At 39.0% G+C, this 19,846-nt stretch overlaps 1 protein-coding gene across 3 annotated transcripts in view; it reads left to right on the top strand.

The window, feature by feature from the left end:
* RELCH (RAB11 binding and LisH domain, coiled-coil and HEAT repeat containing) overlaps positions 1-19,846 on the top strand; it is a 143,722-nt gene that overhangs the window by 49,196 nt on the left and 74,680 nt on the right. For all 3 annotated transcript variants that reach the window (XM_063451821.1, XM_063451819.1, XM_063451818.1), the window contains 3 exons: positions 8,432-8,734; positions 9,697-9,772; positions 18,464-18,559. In XM_063451821.1, coding sequence (XP_063307891.1) covers positions 8,432-8,734; positions 9,697-9,772; positions 18,464-18,559 — 475 coding nt within the window. The remainder of the gene's footprint in view (positions 1-8,431; positions 8,735-9,696; positions 9,773-18,463; positions 18,560-19,846) is intronic.

Here is a 19,846-nt window from a genome sequence, read left to right as displayed (position 1 = left end):
CTTTAGGCATATATTAACAGCTGCTAGAAATAAACATGGTAGAATGTATTTGGAAATAGTCTGTAGTGGTGAACTAGTGTCATTCTTTTAAAGATTCCACAACTGCTTGATTAAAAGAAACACATATAGAAATGATGTTGTACCTTTAATTAGAATACCTACAGGTGTGTGATGCTTTTAAAAGGAATCTCCATGGAGAAAGGGGGTCATTTCCTGCTAAAGATTTGCAATTTATCCAGGGACCAGGAAGTTAGCGTTTACGTCAAGTCATGGCACTCACATAGTGCTGGACATATTTTATAGTTCAACAATACACAGGAGATGTATTCACGAAAATCCAATTCTGAATAAGCTGTGCAGGTTTTTTTTTTTTTTTAGAGAAATCTTCAAACTATTTATTTTATCTTACTAAATGACTTCATTAGTTTTTCTTTGTTTTGCTTGTGATGACCATGCATCATCTTAATGCCTTCAGCATGCAAACAATCACAACATCACCTCTATATTAAATTATGAGGGGTATTTGAGCATCTGTAAAACTAATGGGGACTTGTGAAGGCCTTCACTTTTTGAGGTATTCATTGGTCATTCTCTGTGGTATCATTGAGCTGTGCGGTATGCTCACTGATGCAGAGAGTTGTGCAAATAGCTGTAGTTCTAAGTAAACAAATGTATGTTGGGACAGGGGCTCTCCTTACACCATTACATGTGCATGGATCAAATCTGATTAGGGTTTGAAGGTTAGTGCCCATTTTGAGAGAGGGTTATAAATGATTTGTCTTTTATTTAAAATAAATGATTACTCACGTAGCAGATTAAATCTTATTGTGCTGTTTCCATCATTGCATCGTTTTTAATAACACAAGACAGAGCTAAGTCCCCTCCTATCTGATATTCAGAAACCTGGAATAAAATTTAGTGGATAAAGAACCACGAATATTCGAAACATTCATCAGCTTTTTTTTTGCCTAAAAAAGGAACAAAAAGGTAATCAAGGTCAAAAAGGATGTTACATGATCAAGGTCAAAAAGGATGTTACATGGTGGACTCCTGAAGGGAGAGTTAAATTGTTACATAGCTGTGCAGGAAGAAGAGCCAAGAGAGAGTGAGACCTTGTGTCCCTTTGTTAAGTTACTATATAGATGTGTCCATACTGACGTCAGAGTATAACTCTAGCCATTTAAGGACAATATCCCCAATCCACATTCCAGAGTTCTCATACAAGAAAACCTTGTGACTTATTGATACCATCTGTTACTTATGTCAATCCAGACATCCATAAATAATCAATAGAAACATAGAATATGCAATATTCTACAAAGTGTAAATAGTAAAAAATAGTAACAAATCTTAAAATAGTTTAAATGAACGTCCAGACTTTGAGGTACAACTGATAAAGCGGCAATATAATCTATAAGCAATTATCTAGAATTTGAGGAATCAGACTTTGGTCCCGTATCCACATAAAAAGATCAGAGAAGAAAAAACTCCAACAGTGTAGTATGTTACAGCAAAATGATGGGTGATATGCAGATTTTTATGGTCTTATATTTAGTAGAGCCAGTGAAAGCTCTGGTTTGATTAACATTCAGTGATGTTGATCCCCCTCAGATGGAATATTGATGAATATGTTCAGCTGATATCGCAGCAGTAGAGTTCTCTGTATAAAACCAATACAGAATCTATGAAGTCTTATACTTACTTGTTTACTTGTATAGCTTGTATAATCGCCACCTAGGATTCTTTAGTGAGGTCCTCTTTGAAACTGTAGACAGGAAGCCAGGTTGATGAAGTAAAATGATAATAAAAAAAGGTATATGGTACAATTTGGCATAAATGTAGCCAATATACCTTTAATAAGACAATAAAATATTTAAAATAAACCACAATGCGTTTTGCCAACACATAAAGTGATAACAGCCGTTGCGTGCCTGTTCCCCAGTTAGTTTAATAAAGAACTGAACTCTTTGTACTGGTGGATGTGACTTATGTTTGAAAAGCACTGTTTTATGCATCTTTTCTTATTACTTCCTTAATACAGATGTCAAATCCATATCAGTTATTTACTTTTGTGAATGTATTCTAGATGTATCCAGAGATTCTGTCACATTGTCTCATGCTAGTAAGTTGGAAAGACTGAAACGAAAATTCCTACAACCTTAATTGATTGGTCAGACAAGATAAGACATTCCACCTTTTTTTTTTTTTTTCTTTTATAGAATATTCTTCATCTGGTTTAAACCTTTCATCCCACTGATGTCTACGGATAGACCCTGTTTTTATTCACCTCTTTAACTGTTGTTGTGCCTTTTTGCAAGGCAAGCAGATTCAGAGATAGTGTGGGTAAAAATAGATTTCTCTATTGATTCTCTTGCATCTTCAGTGATGATTGATTTTATCCAAGAGAGATAATACAAAATAAATACTGCTTCATGAAGGAGTAACAACATGGCAAATGTTTGTGAACCGGTAAATGGCACAGATGTTTGACAAAATAACGTGAATATACATTTTAAAGAAATGTTTTTATAGTGTTAATAAAATAGATGCCAGTGTTTTAAACCAAAGAAAGAGTAACGTGCAGATGGGTGGGGTGGAGGCTGCTCTCTGTTTAGTAGACATGCACCTACTCACGATAAATCAAGTAAGGGTAGGAGGCTTATTTATTAATACTGAGTAATTTTTACTTGATATTGGTAAAGTTGGCTGAAAGACCAAATTCGGTCTTTCAGCTTTTTAGTAAATAGCTCATACCCTGATACCATGGAAATTAGGGAGCTATCTGCTAAGCGGCTGCAAGATGCAGCTGTGGCATGGACTGGATCAAGATTTCATTCATTCATGTTCAAATTTTGAACTGAACAAAATGCACAAATTTTGTCCCAACACAAATGGACACATTTTCAACATTCTGTTAGGATGAAATTCTGTGAATTCGTTGACGCCTTATCTATATGACAGGATGTTCAAATGGCAGATGAAGCAACGCGAGAACAAGAATAGGGTGGGTATTGTGGGAAAATGACTGACCACAGGAAATGAAGCAGACTTAAGTTCCTCTTTTGATCAAGCATAGGAAAATTACATAAGACAAACTAGTTCCTACTTTGTCTTATGTTTTAAAGAAAACTAGATCAGATGGGAAGAAAAGAACAGATTCTGAGAGAGGAAGAGAAGAGGAAGCAATAGGAGAAAGGTATGTTCGACATGACCGTGCCGCTTTAAGTGTGAGCATAATCCCTGTAAAGCAGAGGTGCCCAAAAGGCAGATCCCACAATGTTTTTAAACTACAGTTCCATGATGCTTTGTCATTCTAAATCAGGCTTCCCCAAACTCCGGCCCTCTAGATGTTGCTGAACTACAACTCCCATGATTCTTCATTCATAGAATCATGGGAGTTGTAGTTCAGCAATATCTGGAGAGCCGGAGTTTGGGTAAGCCTGTTCTAAATCATTCTAACGGCACGCAAAGCATCATGGTTGTAGCTCTACAACCTCTGAGGATCTACCTTTTGGTCACCCCTGCTATAAAGTGTGTCGGTATGTATGTCTGAGTCCATTCTTTGTTTCTACTAGTGATATTAAAATCTACCCTATCAATGAATACTTAAACTGCAATATATACTTGATCACATACATGGGTTGCAAAGTGCAATATATTGGTAAAACATTGCGGTGCTTGAAAAAAACAAGAGAGGGAATATCTAAAGAACATTGAAACTATGATGGTGGCTAGACATTTTATTGAGCTTCATAATGGCAATACATTTTTTTCATCTACACGCAGCTGTGTGGATTGTGGTAGTTATATCAGAGTAGGGCCGCATACCTTATGCATGGAGACTCGAGTAAGTGCTACCTGCACGAAATGTGTAGACTTGTGTATTAATTGTCAGTTACACAATGAAAGTGTTTGGCATACTGCTGTGTGTGGACATTTTGAATTGTTTTAATTTTTCATGATTAAAGAATGGAGATTTTAACCACTGTACATTAAGGAGCATTTGCCTACAGTGGCTTTATCTTCAGTAGTACAAGTATTATTAAAAAATAAATAAACAGTTTGTAGGGTATTCATTATTGCTTCTCCTGGAGATTAAGGACCTCTGTTATTTCCTGTTTCTCCTCACGCAGTGTTTAATTTCCTGCTTCTAAACAAGTTAAAACTGTGGGGTGTCAGTGTCTTCAAAAGAGCCTATGAGGATTTGATTCTTGCAGCCTCAAGGCTTCCTGCTCAGACAATCATAAACCATATTACAGGATCTGTGATTTAACGAGGTAGCATTTTGTCCAAAATGAAAGTACTATCAGTCATTTTGAATTTCTAAGCATGACAGTGCAATAGACATTTACTAAAGCTGCCTTCTTTGTCAATATATACCTTCAGGGGAGGGCTGGCAGCCTTAGGCCTGGGGGGCAAAACCAGTCAAGTGGCCCATTGCGCCACCAAATCAGTTCACCATCCATGCCCACCTTTTTCTGGTTTTATAACGGATATTGATGTAATGCTAATCAGTAGCTCTTTGCCATACCCGCTCCTTCACGGCTCTGACTTTCAATGTTGTCAGAGCACAGGCTGAGAATCTCTGAGCCTGTGCTCTGACTCAGTAACTGAGCGCCGGAACCACGAGGGAGAGGATATGATCTGACTGCACCTACTGCTGGTGCGCACCAGTGGACCACCAGCGAATCGTTTAAATTAAATATGCTGGTGTACCCAACTTGTGAGCTGTGTTGGCCGCCGGGCGCCTCTGTGGTCATGGCACCCTGCGTGACCGCACAGCTTGCCCACCCCAACAGCTGGCCCTGCTGACACACACTGATGTTACTACTTAGACATCCCTCAATATTAATACAGAGATGAGAGTAAACACAAATAAACTGTGGAAACTAGAGCTGATCCCCCCCAAATTTATAAAGGTTTGCTTAGAGGATTTATTCAAGATTAAATCATGCCTCCTCCTCTCTCCCCCATGCGCTGCTCTGTAGGCTGGGAGGAAATGAAGAGTAATCACAGTCTCCCAGCACAACGCCACCTGTGGCTGCATGGGGAACAGCTGTTTAATGTAATGCTTGCAGGACGGCCAGCTGCCGCAGAACCTCTTTGTTTCCGTCTCTGCAAAGGGCTCCAGGCACTGCTTGTTGTGAGTGTGAGCCACTGTAAATTAGGGGCAGAGGGCACTTGCACTGCGGTCAAGACGGGTCTGGGCAGGAGAAGAGTGCAGTGCAATCAGTGCACTCCCCTCCTGTGGGTCACCAGTAGACTGGTGCACCTGCCCAGGATCAGAGCCGGTGCAAGGATTTTTGCCGCCCTAGACAAAATATAAATTTGCCGCCCCCCCCCCCCATGTGACATCACAATGCCCCACCCGTATGATCTGCCATATGAACTAACGCCAGTGCTGCACACAGTGTGTGTTTACATTAAAAAGCCTGCAGGGACCAGCTATAGACACCAGAACCACTTCATTAAGCTATAGTGTCCCTTTAATGTGAGGTAAATTATAGATTAGTGTCACTAATAATATACTAGATTGCCTACTTACAATTAGATGAGGATGATGATGGGCTGCAGTTTGGCTCCACTGGTCTGGTGTAGAACAGGACCTCTGGAGGCTGTTTGCAACTGTGGTCACAAAATTCAACGTTCTGGGAGAATTGGAAGCAGCTCCATTTTTTGGGGGCCTCTTACACATCTCAAGGTCTGGGCTCCAGTGCCTGACGGTGAGTATGCCCATAAGGCCCACTCATAAGTCCACTTGTATGTTCCACCCACCCATGAGCTCGCTCACAGGGAGTGGAGTGTGTAGGGGATGTATGTGTTATCTAATATGTGTGCTTATGGTATGTAGTGTATAGGGATACCAGTTTGTGCAGGTGATGCAGTGTGTTTGTGTGTAGTGGAAGCAGTGTGTATTTGTGTATAAGGGATGTATTATGTGTTTCTGGTTGTGTGTGAGGGATGCATTGTGTGAATCTGTGTTTGTATGCATAAGGGATGCAAGGTGTGTGTCTGTATGTGTGTGCATTGAGTGTAAGAGATGCATTGTGTTTCTGTGTGTATGTAAGAAAAACAGTGTGTGTGTTTGCATGTGTGTGTAAGGGTTTGCATTGTATGTTTCTGTGTATGTGTGCAAATGATGCATTGTCTTTGTGTGTAAGGGTTGCATTGTGTGTGTGTGTAATGGATGCATTGTGTGTTTCTCTGTGTGTAAGGGAAGCATGTTCTGTTTCTGTGTATGTATAGGGATGCATTGTGTGTTTCTGTGTATGTATAGGGATGCATTGTGTTTCTGTGTATGTATAGGGATGCATTGTGTGTGTGTGTGTGTGTGTGTGTGTGTGTGCGCGTAGTGTTAAAGAGCTCCCTGTCTTGCCCCCTGTCCTATAGAGCTGTCCCTTCTGTCCCTTAGAGCTCTCCTCTGCCCCTTAGTGGTCTCTCCTCTCCCCCACCCTCCCCTAGCGGTCTCTTCTCACACTCACCCACCCTCCCTGTGCTCTTCTCATCCCCCCTCCACCCTCCCTGTGTTCTTCTCACTCCTCCCTCTGTGTGTTCTCACCCCCCGTGTTCTTCTTACCCCCCTCCTCCCTGTGTTCTTCTTACTCCCCCCCTTGTTCTTCTTACCCCTTCTTCTTATTACTCCCCCTTCTTCTTACCCTCCTCCTTCTTCTTACCCCCCCTTCTTCTTCTTACCCCCTTCTTCTTCTTACCCCCCTTCTTCTTCTTACCCCTTCTTCTTTTTACTCCCCCCTCTTCTTCTTACTCCCCCCTCTTCTTCTTACTCCCCCCCTTGTTCTTCTTACCCCTTCTTCTTATTACTCCCCCTTCTTCTTACCCTCCTTCTTCTTCTTACCCCTTCCTTCTTCTTCTTCTTACCCATTCCTTCTTCTTCTTACCCCTTCCTTCTTCTTCTTACCCCCCCTTCTTCTTCTTACCCCCCTTCTTCTTCTTACCCCCTTCTTCTTCTTACTCCCCCCCCTTCTTCTTCTTACTCCCCCTTCTTCTTCTTACCTCCCTCTTCTTCTTACTCCCCTTCTTCTTCTTACCCCCCTCTTCTTCTTACCCCCTTCTTCTAATTACTCCCCACTCTTGTTCTTACTCCCCCCTTCTTCTTCTTACCCCCCTCTTTTTCTTATCTCCCCTTCTTCTTACTCCCCCCTCTTATTATCCCCCTCCCCTCTTCTTACTCCCTCTCTTCCCTCTTCTTACTCCCCCCGCCCCTCTTACCCCCCCTCTTCTTACTCCCCCTCCCCTCTTCTTACTCCCCCCTCCCCTCTTCTTACCCCCCCCTCCCCTCTTCTTACCCCCCCCCTCTTCTTACCCCCCTTCTTCTTACTCTCCCCCTCCCCTTTTCTTACTCTCCCCCCCTCCCCTCTTTATACTCTCCCCCCTCCCCTCTTTTTACTCTCCCCTCCTCCCCTCTTTTTACTCTCCCCCCCCTCTTTTTACTCTTCCCCCCTCCCCTCTTCTTACTCTCCCCCTTCCCTCTTTTTACTCTCCCCCCTCCCCTCTTTATACTCTCCCCCCTCCCCTCTTTATACTCTCCCCCTCCCCTCTTTTTATTCTCCCCCCTCCCCTCTTCTTACTCTCCCCCCTCCCCTCTTCTTACTCTCCCCCTCCCCTTTTCTTACTCTCCCCCCTCCCCTCTTCTTACTCTCCCCCCCTCCCCTCTTCTTACTCTTCCCCCCCCCCCCTTCTTCTTACCCCCTCCCCTGTAGGTGGCCGAGCTGCACTCCGGTCCGCGGTCCCGGCCGGAGTGACAGGAAGGTGCTCAGTGTGCACCTTCCTGTCAGTCCGGCCGGGTACAGGAAACAGAAACTCCTGTTCCGCGCGGAACAGGGGTTTCTGTTTCCTGTACCCGGCCGGACTGACAGGAAGTGCACACTCAGTGCACTTAACTATCACTCCGGCCGGGACCGCGGACCGGAGACCAGCTCGGCCACCTACAAGGGAGGGGAGGGAGGGGAGAATCTGTTCTGCAGCCGCCTGAGCGCTCTTTACAGAGCGCTCGGCGGCTGCAGCATTTAAAGGGCCGGCCCGCCGCGGCCGGTCCTAAAAGAATGTCGGGCGGCCTGGGGGGCAATTGCTTCCCTGCCCCCCGGCCCAGCCCGCCCCTGTATACCTTCTCATTTGTTTTCCCCCTCAAGGATCCTTGCAGTCAGTCTTTTAAACCTTGAAGCTTGTTGTGATTTTTAACCCTGACTTCTCAGAGTTCTACGATTCTTTGTATCTTGTCCCATTATCTGAGCGGTTACTGTGTGAAGAGAGAGGATGTAGAGCTCTGAGAAGACTCCAGTATTGCCATTTATTGTCAATTTTATTACTAGGCAACCTTTGTTTATTTCTTTAAAGTTTTGAGTGCTGTGATCCAGAATATACATTACTGTAGGTAAGAATGTCTTTTTTTTATCTGCACCTGCTCAATTTTCAGGGAAATTGAAAGTCTTAAAGCAAGCATGGTTTCTGAGGCTATTCCTGCACACAAGCCAGTGCCGAATAGGCTGCAAAGCCAGACATCAGAGGAGAGTGACCACTACATAGACATCCGAACCTCAGAAAGGGATAGCAAACCTGAGATGGCAGGAGGTGACCAACCTTACTACAAAGAAACCGAGGTTGATTCTCACCTCTCACTGGAGATTCCTCCCAGCCCTGACTTGGTGAAGATCAACAAGAAGACACTCCTGTTTGCTGCACCCAGTAAAGATGGAGTCAAATTTGATAAGCCGAACAGGTGACTTATTGAATTATGGGATCGTACCTTTATATATACACAGTACTTGGCATAGCATGCAGTTTTTTCAGTTTTTGCACAAATGCATACTTCCCAGCAGGCAATAAGTGAGTTAACGTGTGACATGGTGAACTGCAGGCCTTCCCAAAGCAGGAGGTGACAAGATGTAACACAACATATAGTAAACTAGTGGCAATAACTGTGGCACCCCAATACTCATTAAACAAATATTTTTTGGGGGGGAAATGCCTTATTCATGGTACAATGTAAATACAGCAGATCACAATGTCAGTTTAAAACGTGTTCACAATAAATGAAGTAAGGGTTTGTGTTTAGGGAGTGCTACAAAAAAAACATTAAAATTAATACACTTTTGTATGCATTGGAGCAAGGCAACATATATTTTTATTGCAAAATGTATGTTGGCTTGTTTTGTATGGTCTGGGTTTGACTTTTTAAAAGGCAATCTGGACATTAATAAAATCATATTCATTTACATATAGAAAAACAAACTGTAAAATTATAAATGCAAGTATAGTTACTTTTTTTTTTTTAAATGTATTCTTTATCTTCAGACAGAAGAGAGTACATTGTAATTCATAACCGTTTGTAACAGACAATTTGTACATATTTGTACATCTCTATTTGACAATTTCCAATTTTATAAGTATCAGGTCAGAAGGCCCAAGAAAGGTTGAGAGAGTATTACTTTTAGTATGCTCTTGTATTTTTAATATCAGTATTGCATAATTTTATGCATCTACTACTACTTGTGTTTGCTGATGCTCAAGTTTTAATATGGTGATTAACGGACTAATAGAGCTATTGTTTATCTATACTACATGCAGGTTGATCTTATTTTTATGTATGTATCTGGGAGACCTTACTTACCCAGAATCCTATAATTTGCCAAATTAAAAATAAAAAAAAATATCTAAAATTAAATTGTTTTCATTTTAAAGGAACCTGTCACCTGCTTTTCTTCAAGCACTACTTTCTTTTTGCCGGATGTCAGCAGACAGTCGCTTGGGGTCAGAGGTAATTTGGAATTTCAATTCACATGTCATTTTATATGTATTTGAAAAAGTATGCATCCCTGGGAGGTTGAAGTCAAAATTGGCACAGACAAGCATTCAGACTTTATCCTGAATTTTTGTAGGTACCCTTAACAATATATGCTGTTTTAAACAAAGCTTTTGTTTTTTGTCATTGCATGGGTTGAGGAAATGAAAAATATATCATTATCACTTCTCTGTCTATACAAAAAAACAAGGTATCTACAGTAGAAAAAAGGAACAAAATACGTACTCAGAGTAGTATTGTACAAACACCATAAAGTGAAAACACTGTATGTTGCACTCACAAACACAAATTGATTGTAGACATGTCAAATGGTGTGGAAATCTTCAGCACAGATGGACAGACATATGGGAACAAAAATGAAGAAATAATAGTGCAAAACGTATGATTCCAGAAGAGCTACGCTTTAATATAAATAACACTTACAGGATCACTGCGGATAACAGGCATATCAAATCAAATAGATGTTCTCTCCACTGGATTGTGGTCTTGGTCTCTTTCCTGTAAATCACCACTCTTCATTTGGTTTTAAGCACATAAAACTTTTATTTACTCACATAAAAACACTAACCCCTTAAGGACGGAGGACGGTTCAGGACCGTCATCGGCATTTTTGCGTTGCCGACCGGTGACGGTCCTGAACCGTCCTAACCGTCCAATGTACTTACCCGATCGCCGTCGTTCCCCCGGCGGTGCTCCCGGTGTGGGGAGACTGCCTGCAGCCCAGACAGTCTCCCCATGGCGGTTTAGGACCCCTGTGGCCATGTGATCGCCCAACAGGGCGACCACATGGTCACAATAGGTGTCCTAGTCTCTGCCTGCAGGGGGACTGTCTGTGCTGACAGGCAGTCTCCCTGCAACTGTAAAATCAAAAAAAATTTAAAGTGAAAGTTAATAAAAAAAAATAAAATAATTATATATGTGTATCATATATATAATGTCATGCTAAGTGTATTTTTATATTAATATGTACATATATTAATATAAAAATACACTTATAATTAATTCACACACGTATATATATATAATATATATAATAACTATATATATTGTATATATATATTATTATAAAATACGAATAATAAATAATTTAAATTAAACTAAAAAAATTACAAATAATAATAAAAATTAAAAAAAATTATATATCTATACGAAATTTTATTCTAACTGTATTTTGATAGTAATATATATATATTTATATCAAAATACACTTAGAATTAAATTGTATATATATCTATGTATATATAAATAAAAAGAATGCGAACTATTCATATGTCCATATACAAAATTACATAAATAATTATATAAATATACATGTAGACTTCAAATATATAAATATGCATATATATTTAAATTCTACGTGCGTATTTATGTAATATTTTTACGTAATTAAGTTATTTTATTGATTGCAATTTAAGGGACCTGCCTGCCAACCCAGGCCGAAAGTCCAGAGAATTTAATTTGCTATCACTGTATTTTACCCTGTAACGTTCTACGACACCCTAAAACCTGTACATGGGGGGGGGGTACTGTTTTACTCGGGAGACTTCGCTGAACACAAATATTAGTGATTCAAAACAGTAAAACATATCACAGCGATGATATTGTCAGTGAAAGTGACTTTTTTTTGCATTTTTCACACACAAACAGCACTTTTACTGATGATATAATTGTTGTGATACATTTTCCAGTTTTGAAACACTAATATTTGTGTTCAGCAAAGTCTCCTGAGTAGAACAGGACCCCCCATGTACAGGTTTTATAGCGTTTTTGAAAGTTACAGGGTCAAATATATGGGTCAAATATTTTTACATTGAAAATGGCCAGGTTGGTTACGTTGCCTTTGAGAGCGTATGGTAGCCCAGGAATGAGAATTACCCCCATGATGGCATACCATTTGCAAAAGAAGACAACCCAAGGTATTGCAAATGGGGTATGTCCAGTCTTTTTTAGTAACCACTTAGTCACAAACACTGGCCAAAATTAGCGTTCAATTTAGTTTTTTACTTTTTTCACACACAAACAAATATGAACGCTAACTTTGGCCAGTGTTTGTGACTAAGTGGCTACTAAAAAAGTCTGGAAATACCCCATATTGAATACCCTGGGTTGTCTACTTTTAAAAAAATATGTACATGTGGGGTGTTATTTAGCAATTTATGACAGATAATAGTGTTACAATGTCACTATTGATACATTTTAAAAATGTATGTTTTGAAACCGCAATATCCTACTTGTACTTATAGCCCTATAGCATGCAAAAAAAAAGCATGTAAACACTGGGTATTTTTGAACTCAGGACAACATTTTGAATCTATTTAGCAGTTTTTTTCATTCGCTTTTGTAGATGAGTAAAAGATTTTTCACGTAAAATTCAAAAAACGTGTATTTTTTTCAATTTTTCATCATATTTTTTAATTATTTTTTAAATTAAATTACATGAGATTATATAAATAATGGTATGTAAAGAAAGCCCCTTTTGTCCTGAAAAAACAATATATAATTTGTATGGGAACAGTAAATGAGAGGGCGGAAAATTACAGCTAAACACAAACACCACAAAAGTGTAAAAAAGATGCCTGGTCGCAAATGTACAACATCGCAAAAAAAGTCCGGTCCTTAAGGGGTTAAATTAAAAGTTAAAGAAAAAAAGAAAGTTCCCTTTAAGTGTCAAAACCCTACGCGTTTCATCTGGTATGAGTCCAGACTTCCTCAGGTGTAAATAGTTAATCAAGCTCCTGTCATGGGAGCCATCCACTCTTCTTGTGGCACTAAACCAGGCTTTTAAACCCTATCATCCACTCCCGCAGTCGTCTTGAGCCAATCCGCTGGGAGCCGTCGCAGCTGTCCTCAATTTCCTTATAACCTGCATTCCAAGCCTCTGTCTCGTATGCGCAACGTCCATTGCGTCTTACGTCATCCATTCCATCACTCCCGGCTTGTGTTCCATTAAGCGATGCGTTCCATTGACGGAGATGTATTCCAGCATCTCTCCTGCATCCTGCAGTCCATTTTCGTTGAAAGTGCCAATTTCAGAGGATTTTAGCAGTTCTTTTTAATAGTCCAACTGTGCTTGAATATAACATAACATTTTCATTAGAATAAGTCACCCAAATACATTTAATGTAGAAAATAATCCAGGCACTCCAACGAATTCCAAAATGTAGGCAATTTTATTTAGAACCAGGAGCTACACAGCAACGTTTCGAACCCTTAGGACCTTTTGTCAAGCTACTGAAGCACATACAAAATACACAATATATAGGTGCATATAACCACTTAACATGTGATATAATTAATTCCATCATCAATTAATAATGATAAACCTGTGAACAAAACATAATTATTAGTCATAAAGTTCAATTACTTAATAATGAACAAGTTGTATCTAATAACTTCTAAATGAGTATGATAATTTAACTTCTATTGGAAGCACCAGAGAACGCCAAGTACATTTCCGGGTCCAGTCACATGAGTTAAATCATGTGACCATCTACAGCCAACGAGACACAGCTATTTATGCCGATCACATGCTCTTTTAAATCCGAATCACGGTCGAGCATGAATGCGCATACGTAAAGAAGTGTACACGTACCGCACATGCGCAATACCGCACATTACATAGAAATTATCGAAGAACGTCAAACACAGTACTACGTGCAATGCGCATGCGCCATATCGCGCGCACGTAATACGGCGCATATATATATCACAGAAAATCAGTTAAAGTGAGATGTAAATACACACTCAATGTCTCATACAGAGACACAACTTATAGATTCATATTAAATATATAATATTGACAGCAGACTATGTATTAAGTCAGTTTTAGTCATAGATAACTATATATTATTAATTGTCATATAATAGACACTACTATACTGATCTAATATATTTCAAAATGGCTAATTTAACTTCTGCTTTTAAATGACACCCCCAATAGTGAATAATATGTGGAATATGAAGTTCATAAAATATTATAGATCATACACTCGTTATTAATACATGATAGCACATTAATGTCAATTAATAGATTAATATATGATAACACATTAATGTCAATCAATTATATCATAGTTTCCATAATAATTGTCCTAACATAATTATATAAAAGTAAGAAAGTAAATACAACAATGAAGTAAAAAAATGAAACAAATGATAAATAATAAATATATACATAATATAGTAATATAATTATCCTAACATAATTATATAAAGGTGATATAGTAAATACGACAATACAGTGAAAAAATGAAACCAATAATAAAAAATATATACTAAAGATATATACAAAAATTATATTTAATAATGTTAGATTTAATGTAACACTATTAGTGATAGAAGGTCCCCTAGTGTGTGTCACACACCAAAGAACCATAATCATGTATCGTGTAAATATAAGAAGGTCACTATCTATGTGACTAAATGTGTACATAAAATATATAGTGATTCATATTTAATAATTTGATAAAGTGAGAACAATAATGGAATAACTGACACATAATCGTTTAATGAACAATATTTTTCATACAATAGATTTAGATGTCACTTGAACCATGCGTTTTCAAAAAGAAAATTAAAACAATGTATTCAACTTCATTGTTTAATCATAATATTTTTTTTTTACTTTGCCCAGTCCCTTTGTGTGTCTCTTACTTTGCCCAGTCCCTTTGTGTGTCTCTTACTTTGCCCAGTCCCTTTGTGTGTCTCTTACTTTGCCCAGTCCCTTTGTGTGTCTCTTACTTTGCCCAGTCCCTTTGTGTGTCTCTTACTTTGCCCAGTCCCTTTGTGTGTCTCTTACTTTGCCCAGTCCCTTTGTGTGTCTCTTACTTTGCCCAGTCCCTTTGTGTGTCTCTTACTTTGCCCAGTCCCTTTGTGTGTCTCTTACTTTGCCCAGTCCCTTTGTGTGTCTCTTACTTTGCCCAGTCCCTTTGTGTGTCTCTTACTTTGCCCAGTCCCTTTGTGTGTCTCTTATTTTGCCCAGTCCCTTTGTGTGTCTCTTACTTTGCCCAGTCCCTTTGTGTGTCTCTTACTTTGCCCAGTCCCTTTGTGTGTCTCTTACTTTGCCCAGTCCCTTTGTGTGTCTCTTAATTTGCCCAGTCCCTTTGTGTGTCTCTTAATTTGCCCAGTCCCTTTGTGTGTCTCTTAATTTGCCCAGTCCCTTTGTGTGTCTCTTAATTTGCCCAGTCCCTTTGTGTGTCTCTTAATTTGCCCAGTCCCTTTGTGTGTCTCTTAATTTGCCCAGTCCCTTTGTGTGTCTCTTAATTTGCCCAGTCCCTTTGTGTGTCTCTTAATTTGCCCAGTCCCTTTGTGTGTCTCTTACTTCGCCCAGTCCCTTTGTGTGTCTCTTACTTCGCCCAGTCGCTTTGTGTGTCTCTTACTTCGCCCAGTCCCTTTGTGTGTCTCTTACTTCGCCCAGTCCCTTTGTGTGTCTCTTACTTCGCCCAGTCCCTTTGTGTGTCTCTTACTTCGCCCAGTCCCTTTGTGTGTCTCTTACTTCGCCCAGTCCCTTTGTGTGTCTCTTACTTCGCCCAGTTTCTTTGTGTGTCTCTTACTTCGCCCAGTCCCTTTGTGTGTCTCTTACTTCGCCCAGTCCCTTTGTGTGTCTCTTACTTCGCCCAGTCCCTTTGTGTGTCTCTTACTTCGCCCAGTCCCTTTGTGTGTCTCTTACTTCGCCCAGTCCCTTTGTGTGTCTCTTACTTTGCCCAGTCCCTTTGTGTGTCTCTTACTTTGCCCAGTCCCTTTGTGTGTCTCTTACTTTGCCCAGTCCCTTTGTGTGTCTCTTACTTTGCCCAGTCCCTTTGTGTGTCTCTTACTTCGCCCAGTCCCTTTGTGTGTCTCTTACTTCGCCCAGTCCCTTTTGTGTGTCTCTTACTTCGCCCAGTCCCTTTTGTGTGTCCTTTTCTGTGGCTCTCTCCATTCAGCCTGTTTTGTCTGTGTGTCCACCAGTGACCTTTGTGTGTTTTTTTCCTCCCAAACCATATAGACATAGATGTATAGCAACACACACAACCATACAGGCACACAGATAATTATGCAGGCACACAGTCACAGAGATATGCAGCCACATAATCAAACAAACACAGACATACAATCTACCCATACAGGTACACTGTCATACAAACAGACAGTCATACAGGCACACACAGAGACATGGCAAACAGGGCGATAAAACGTGCCTCGAGAAAAATAAAATTTAAATACAGAAATTGGTAATATATATCAGGAGATATATTTACATCAGTATATATTCAGTCTATATATGCAGGAATGGAATGGTTTCTATAACCTTTAAAAGAAGCAGAAATGGACAAAAGCAATCCTCACTTTGGTTAAACACAAACAAACAGTTAATATTGTTTATTAAAGAATTATAATGACTTACTTTTGAACCATGTATCACTAATTGATATGCATGTTTATAATATATTTTTTTAAGTAGAATATAGTAGATTCTTCCAGTACCAACACTCTAACGCGTTTCTCACGGGTGGGATTCCATAGACTGGGATTGTACGGTGCAGGGGCATAACAGCAGAGCTCTTAGTAGCTTAACCAATTGTGAGTTAGCACTCTATATACCTACCTCAAATAGTCCAAATTACTTCTACATATTGCACTATTTTTTTGTCCATTTCTGCCTCTTTTGAAGGTTATAGAAACCATCCCATACCTGCTTATATGGACTTAATAAATAGTAATGTAAATATATATCCTATTATATATTACCAATTTCTGTATTTTATTAACTTTTTCTTGGGGCATGGTTCATCACCCTGTTTACCATTATCTTTATTGTTGGTGAGTTTTTGGGAATTCTCACAGATTTACTGCTACCCACTCATCTCTTCTCTTTGTAGCGAGCGCTCATTTCTATTCTATTTACACAGAGATATACAGACACTGTCATACAGAGACATAAAGACATAGGCATACGGACAAAATCATACAGAGATACAGAGACGCAGTAAAACAAACGACATATAAAACAGGACAGCGACGACAAACCACAAGAAAAGCATACAAATACAAGACGACGGACGCAGTCACACCCACGAGACACACGAAAGCCTGAATTTCAACGGGCAAGAAGAAACACCCAACCGATGCTCCAGATTACAATGTAATCAATTCTATACTTTTCCTTTTATACACACCACTAATTCACGGAATCACACATTAAGTTCCTGTTTATGCAAATCAAGGGATTAGAATTCTCTCTTCACTGTTGTTACCATGAAAAAATACTGTGAACAATTCTGACTTGCAATATTAATGTTTTGAATCCCTCACCGACCCCACTTCTTTTATGTACCCCTAACCCCCTCCCCCCCCCCCCTCCCAAAAAAAGGAAATAAAGAATAAAAAATTTTTAAAAACTGAGGTTATTTATGTAATGGGGGCATCTATTGCAATGTACTGGAACTGAATGGGTTATCATTTTTTTGTGTATATTATTCTGGTGATCCAAACCTCTTATTTTTGCTTTCCTTCCTGTCCTCCCCACATATTGTGCACCACAGCCACATGTGATAAGGTACACAACATGTGTGGAGGAACAGGAGACATAACTTTAATCTTAATCATTTCTGAAGTTTGAGTGCAGTTAAATTCTTTAAAAACGTTATACGAATATTCACAACTCTTACAATTTCCGCATGTATAGACACCTGTCTCCCTTCTCTCATTAATCACTTTTGTACGGAAGGTACTCGGGGCTAAAATATTCTTAAAATTATTCCCACTTCTCTGTCTGGCATGTTCAGACAAGCTCAGTCTCACTGCATCACACATTACATCCAATACAGGTTCAGGAATTGGAGAGTTGAAGATGAGGAAGCAAGCTTTAACTCTGTTATGGTAAACCAGTTTTTTCATTGCACTGGCGTGCCCTGCTTATGCACTATGGAAACCTTTAGAGATAAAAACCTTTAAATATAAATATATAGCCATGTTTTTGTTTTGTTTGTCATTTTAAAGTTATTGTTATAGAAAAAGGGAAAAAAAACTACTTTTTCTTTTTTTCTTCTTATGACTCATTCTGAATGTTCAGTAATATATAATCAAACTGTTAAGTTTCTTTGAATAATTAGGTTATGAAATTGGAAGGTGTTCATGAAATTTGCTATAACACCAGCAATATGCAGTTTTAGTGTATGGCAAAGAAAAAAAAAGTTACATTTATTTGGGATAGTGTTGGTAAAAAAACAAAACTCCTTTTTAAGCAATGGAGAGTGAAAGCAGGACTCTGCCCGATCCTATGTTTTGTGTATAGTTGTGTTGCATCAATGTAGATAAAGCGTTGCCGGATTCTGTTAGAAGTCCTTTGAAAATGCTCTACAAGGTTATTTCCTAAAGTAAAAATTTAAATTTAAGTTCAAAATACCTGAATTATATACATTCCCCAAGTTCAGCTACTCTGGCTTTAAATTTGAAATTCACTTTAAATTCTTACTTGGTAAATAACCTTGATCGTGCGTGCCAATAAATTACCCCAGTTGCATCACTTTCAATATGTGTCTTCATATTTATATGCACTTTCCAAAGTTGTTTTTGGAACGCTATAATGCACTTTTTTAGATGATGGAGCGTACTCTATCCCTACTGGTTTTATATTCTAGCCTCTCAGAAGCTATCTTTGAATCACAGGTATCTCGGATTGCAGACAGTGACAATGGAGTTCTGCTGATGCTTGGCCGCTGCTTGCCTCATATTGTCCCAAATGTGCTCTTAGCAAAACGAGAGGTATGGCACCCCATATGTGATGTGTTTGTGATTTGTCTTAACCCATTGTAAACCTTATTAAGAATAACCAGTGACAGTGGTTGACCGTGTTGTTTCTGTGCATGCCTCTACTTTTAGAGATTGGTTGTGCATCTGTGTCAGGTGAGTTAAAGATCACTGCATGGTATCCCCACATGTCCCAACCCTGCAAGTATTAAGTGTATTTGCCAGATGTGCCAAGTTTGCATATTGAGAAAACTGTCTGTATTGTTATTTGTTACTTGATGTCAATGCATAATGTTAACACACAGTGACGAAAGAAAGCTAGACGCAGGAAAACCTTGTTTTTTCTTTTTACTTACTACATAATCAAACATTCATAAGCATATTTTTGTGAATTTGCACCCAGTTTCAGATGAACATACTGATGTAGGCTGAACAAACGGCCCTTTTTTCCACAGTGTAGTCTTATTGTATGGCTTATTTAAAGCAAATATCTGTGATGTGAACTTAGATTCATTTACTTACTACAACAATGTTGGACCCAATTCGGGGCTTGTACCTGTCCTTATATATACATTTTTGTATTCTACATTCTTTGGGTTATATCACCATTGTTTCAATATTCATGTATTGTGTCTGTCAAGATGTTTATTACCACATCGCATGTGTTAGCTTTTAGGGTATTAAAGCATTCTAATCCCTTTCGTCATACCATCGTATAATTGAGTTAATTTTTAATCAGGAGGCAATAGTTTATTATAGCACTAACTTAACAATCTGGGATTTTTTTTTTTAACTATGCAGTGTTGCAAGCTTTCTATTCTAATTTATTGTGATTCCTGTTTCACAGTTTGAGAGATTATTTGATGATCTTTACTCAATCTGTTGTAGCATATCTTTTCTTATATGTCCATCCTGTCTATGATTCTATTATTATGCTATGCATTGACATTACTTCTATGAAGGCTTTTCTGGTTATGAGCTTTGCGTTAAAGAAACTTGCACTGATCCTCTGATAAATAATACATTCATAACATATTGGGTTTCATTCTAATAGCTTGGCATTATCCATCAGGCATAGTAACCATTGTTGGCCACTCATCCAAAAGTAAAATACGCCATCAATTCATTCCATTTCATTTTACCTGTATTTCTGTTCATTCTGGAATATCTTGTACAGTTTCGGCAGAATGGTTTTCAAAATTGAAATCTAGTCTATTTAGAATGTCATAATTTTACAGGATGATTTGACTAACACAATGGAGAAAGTGGCTGCATGTCATAGTTTAGATCTGTAGCTTGAGC

The sequence above is a fragment of the Pelobates fuscus genome, chromosome 4 (genome assembly GCF_036172605.1).
Source record: "Pelobates fuscus isolate aPelFus1 chromosome 4, aPelFus1.pri, whole genome shotgun sequence".
NCBI lineage: Eukaryota > Metazoa > Chordata > Amphibia > Anura > Pelobatidae > Pelobates > Pelobates fuscus.
The sequence above is the reverse complement of the archived record's forward strand: the minus strand, read 5'-3'. Positions and strand labels throughout refer to the sequence as shown.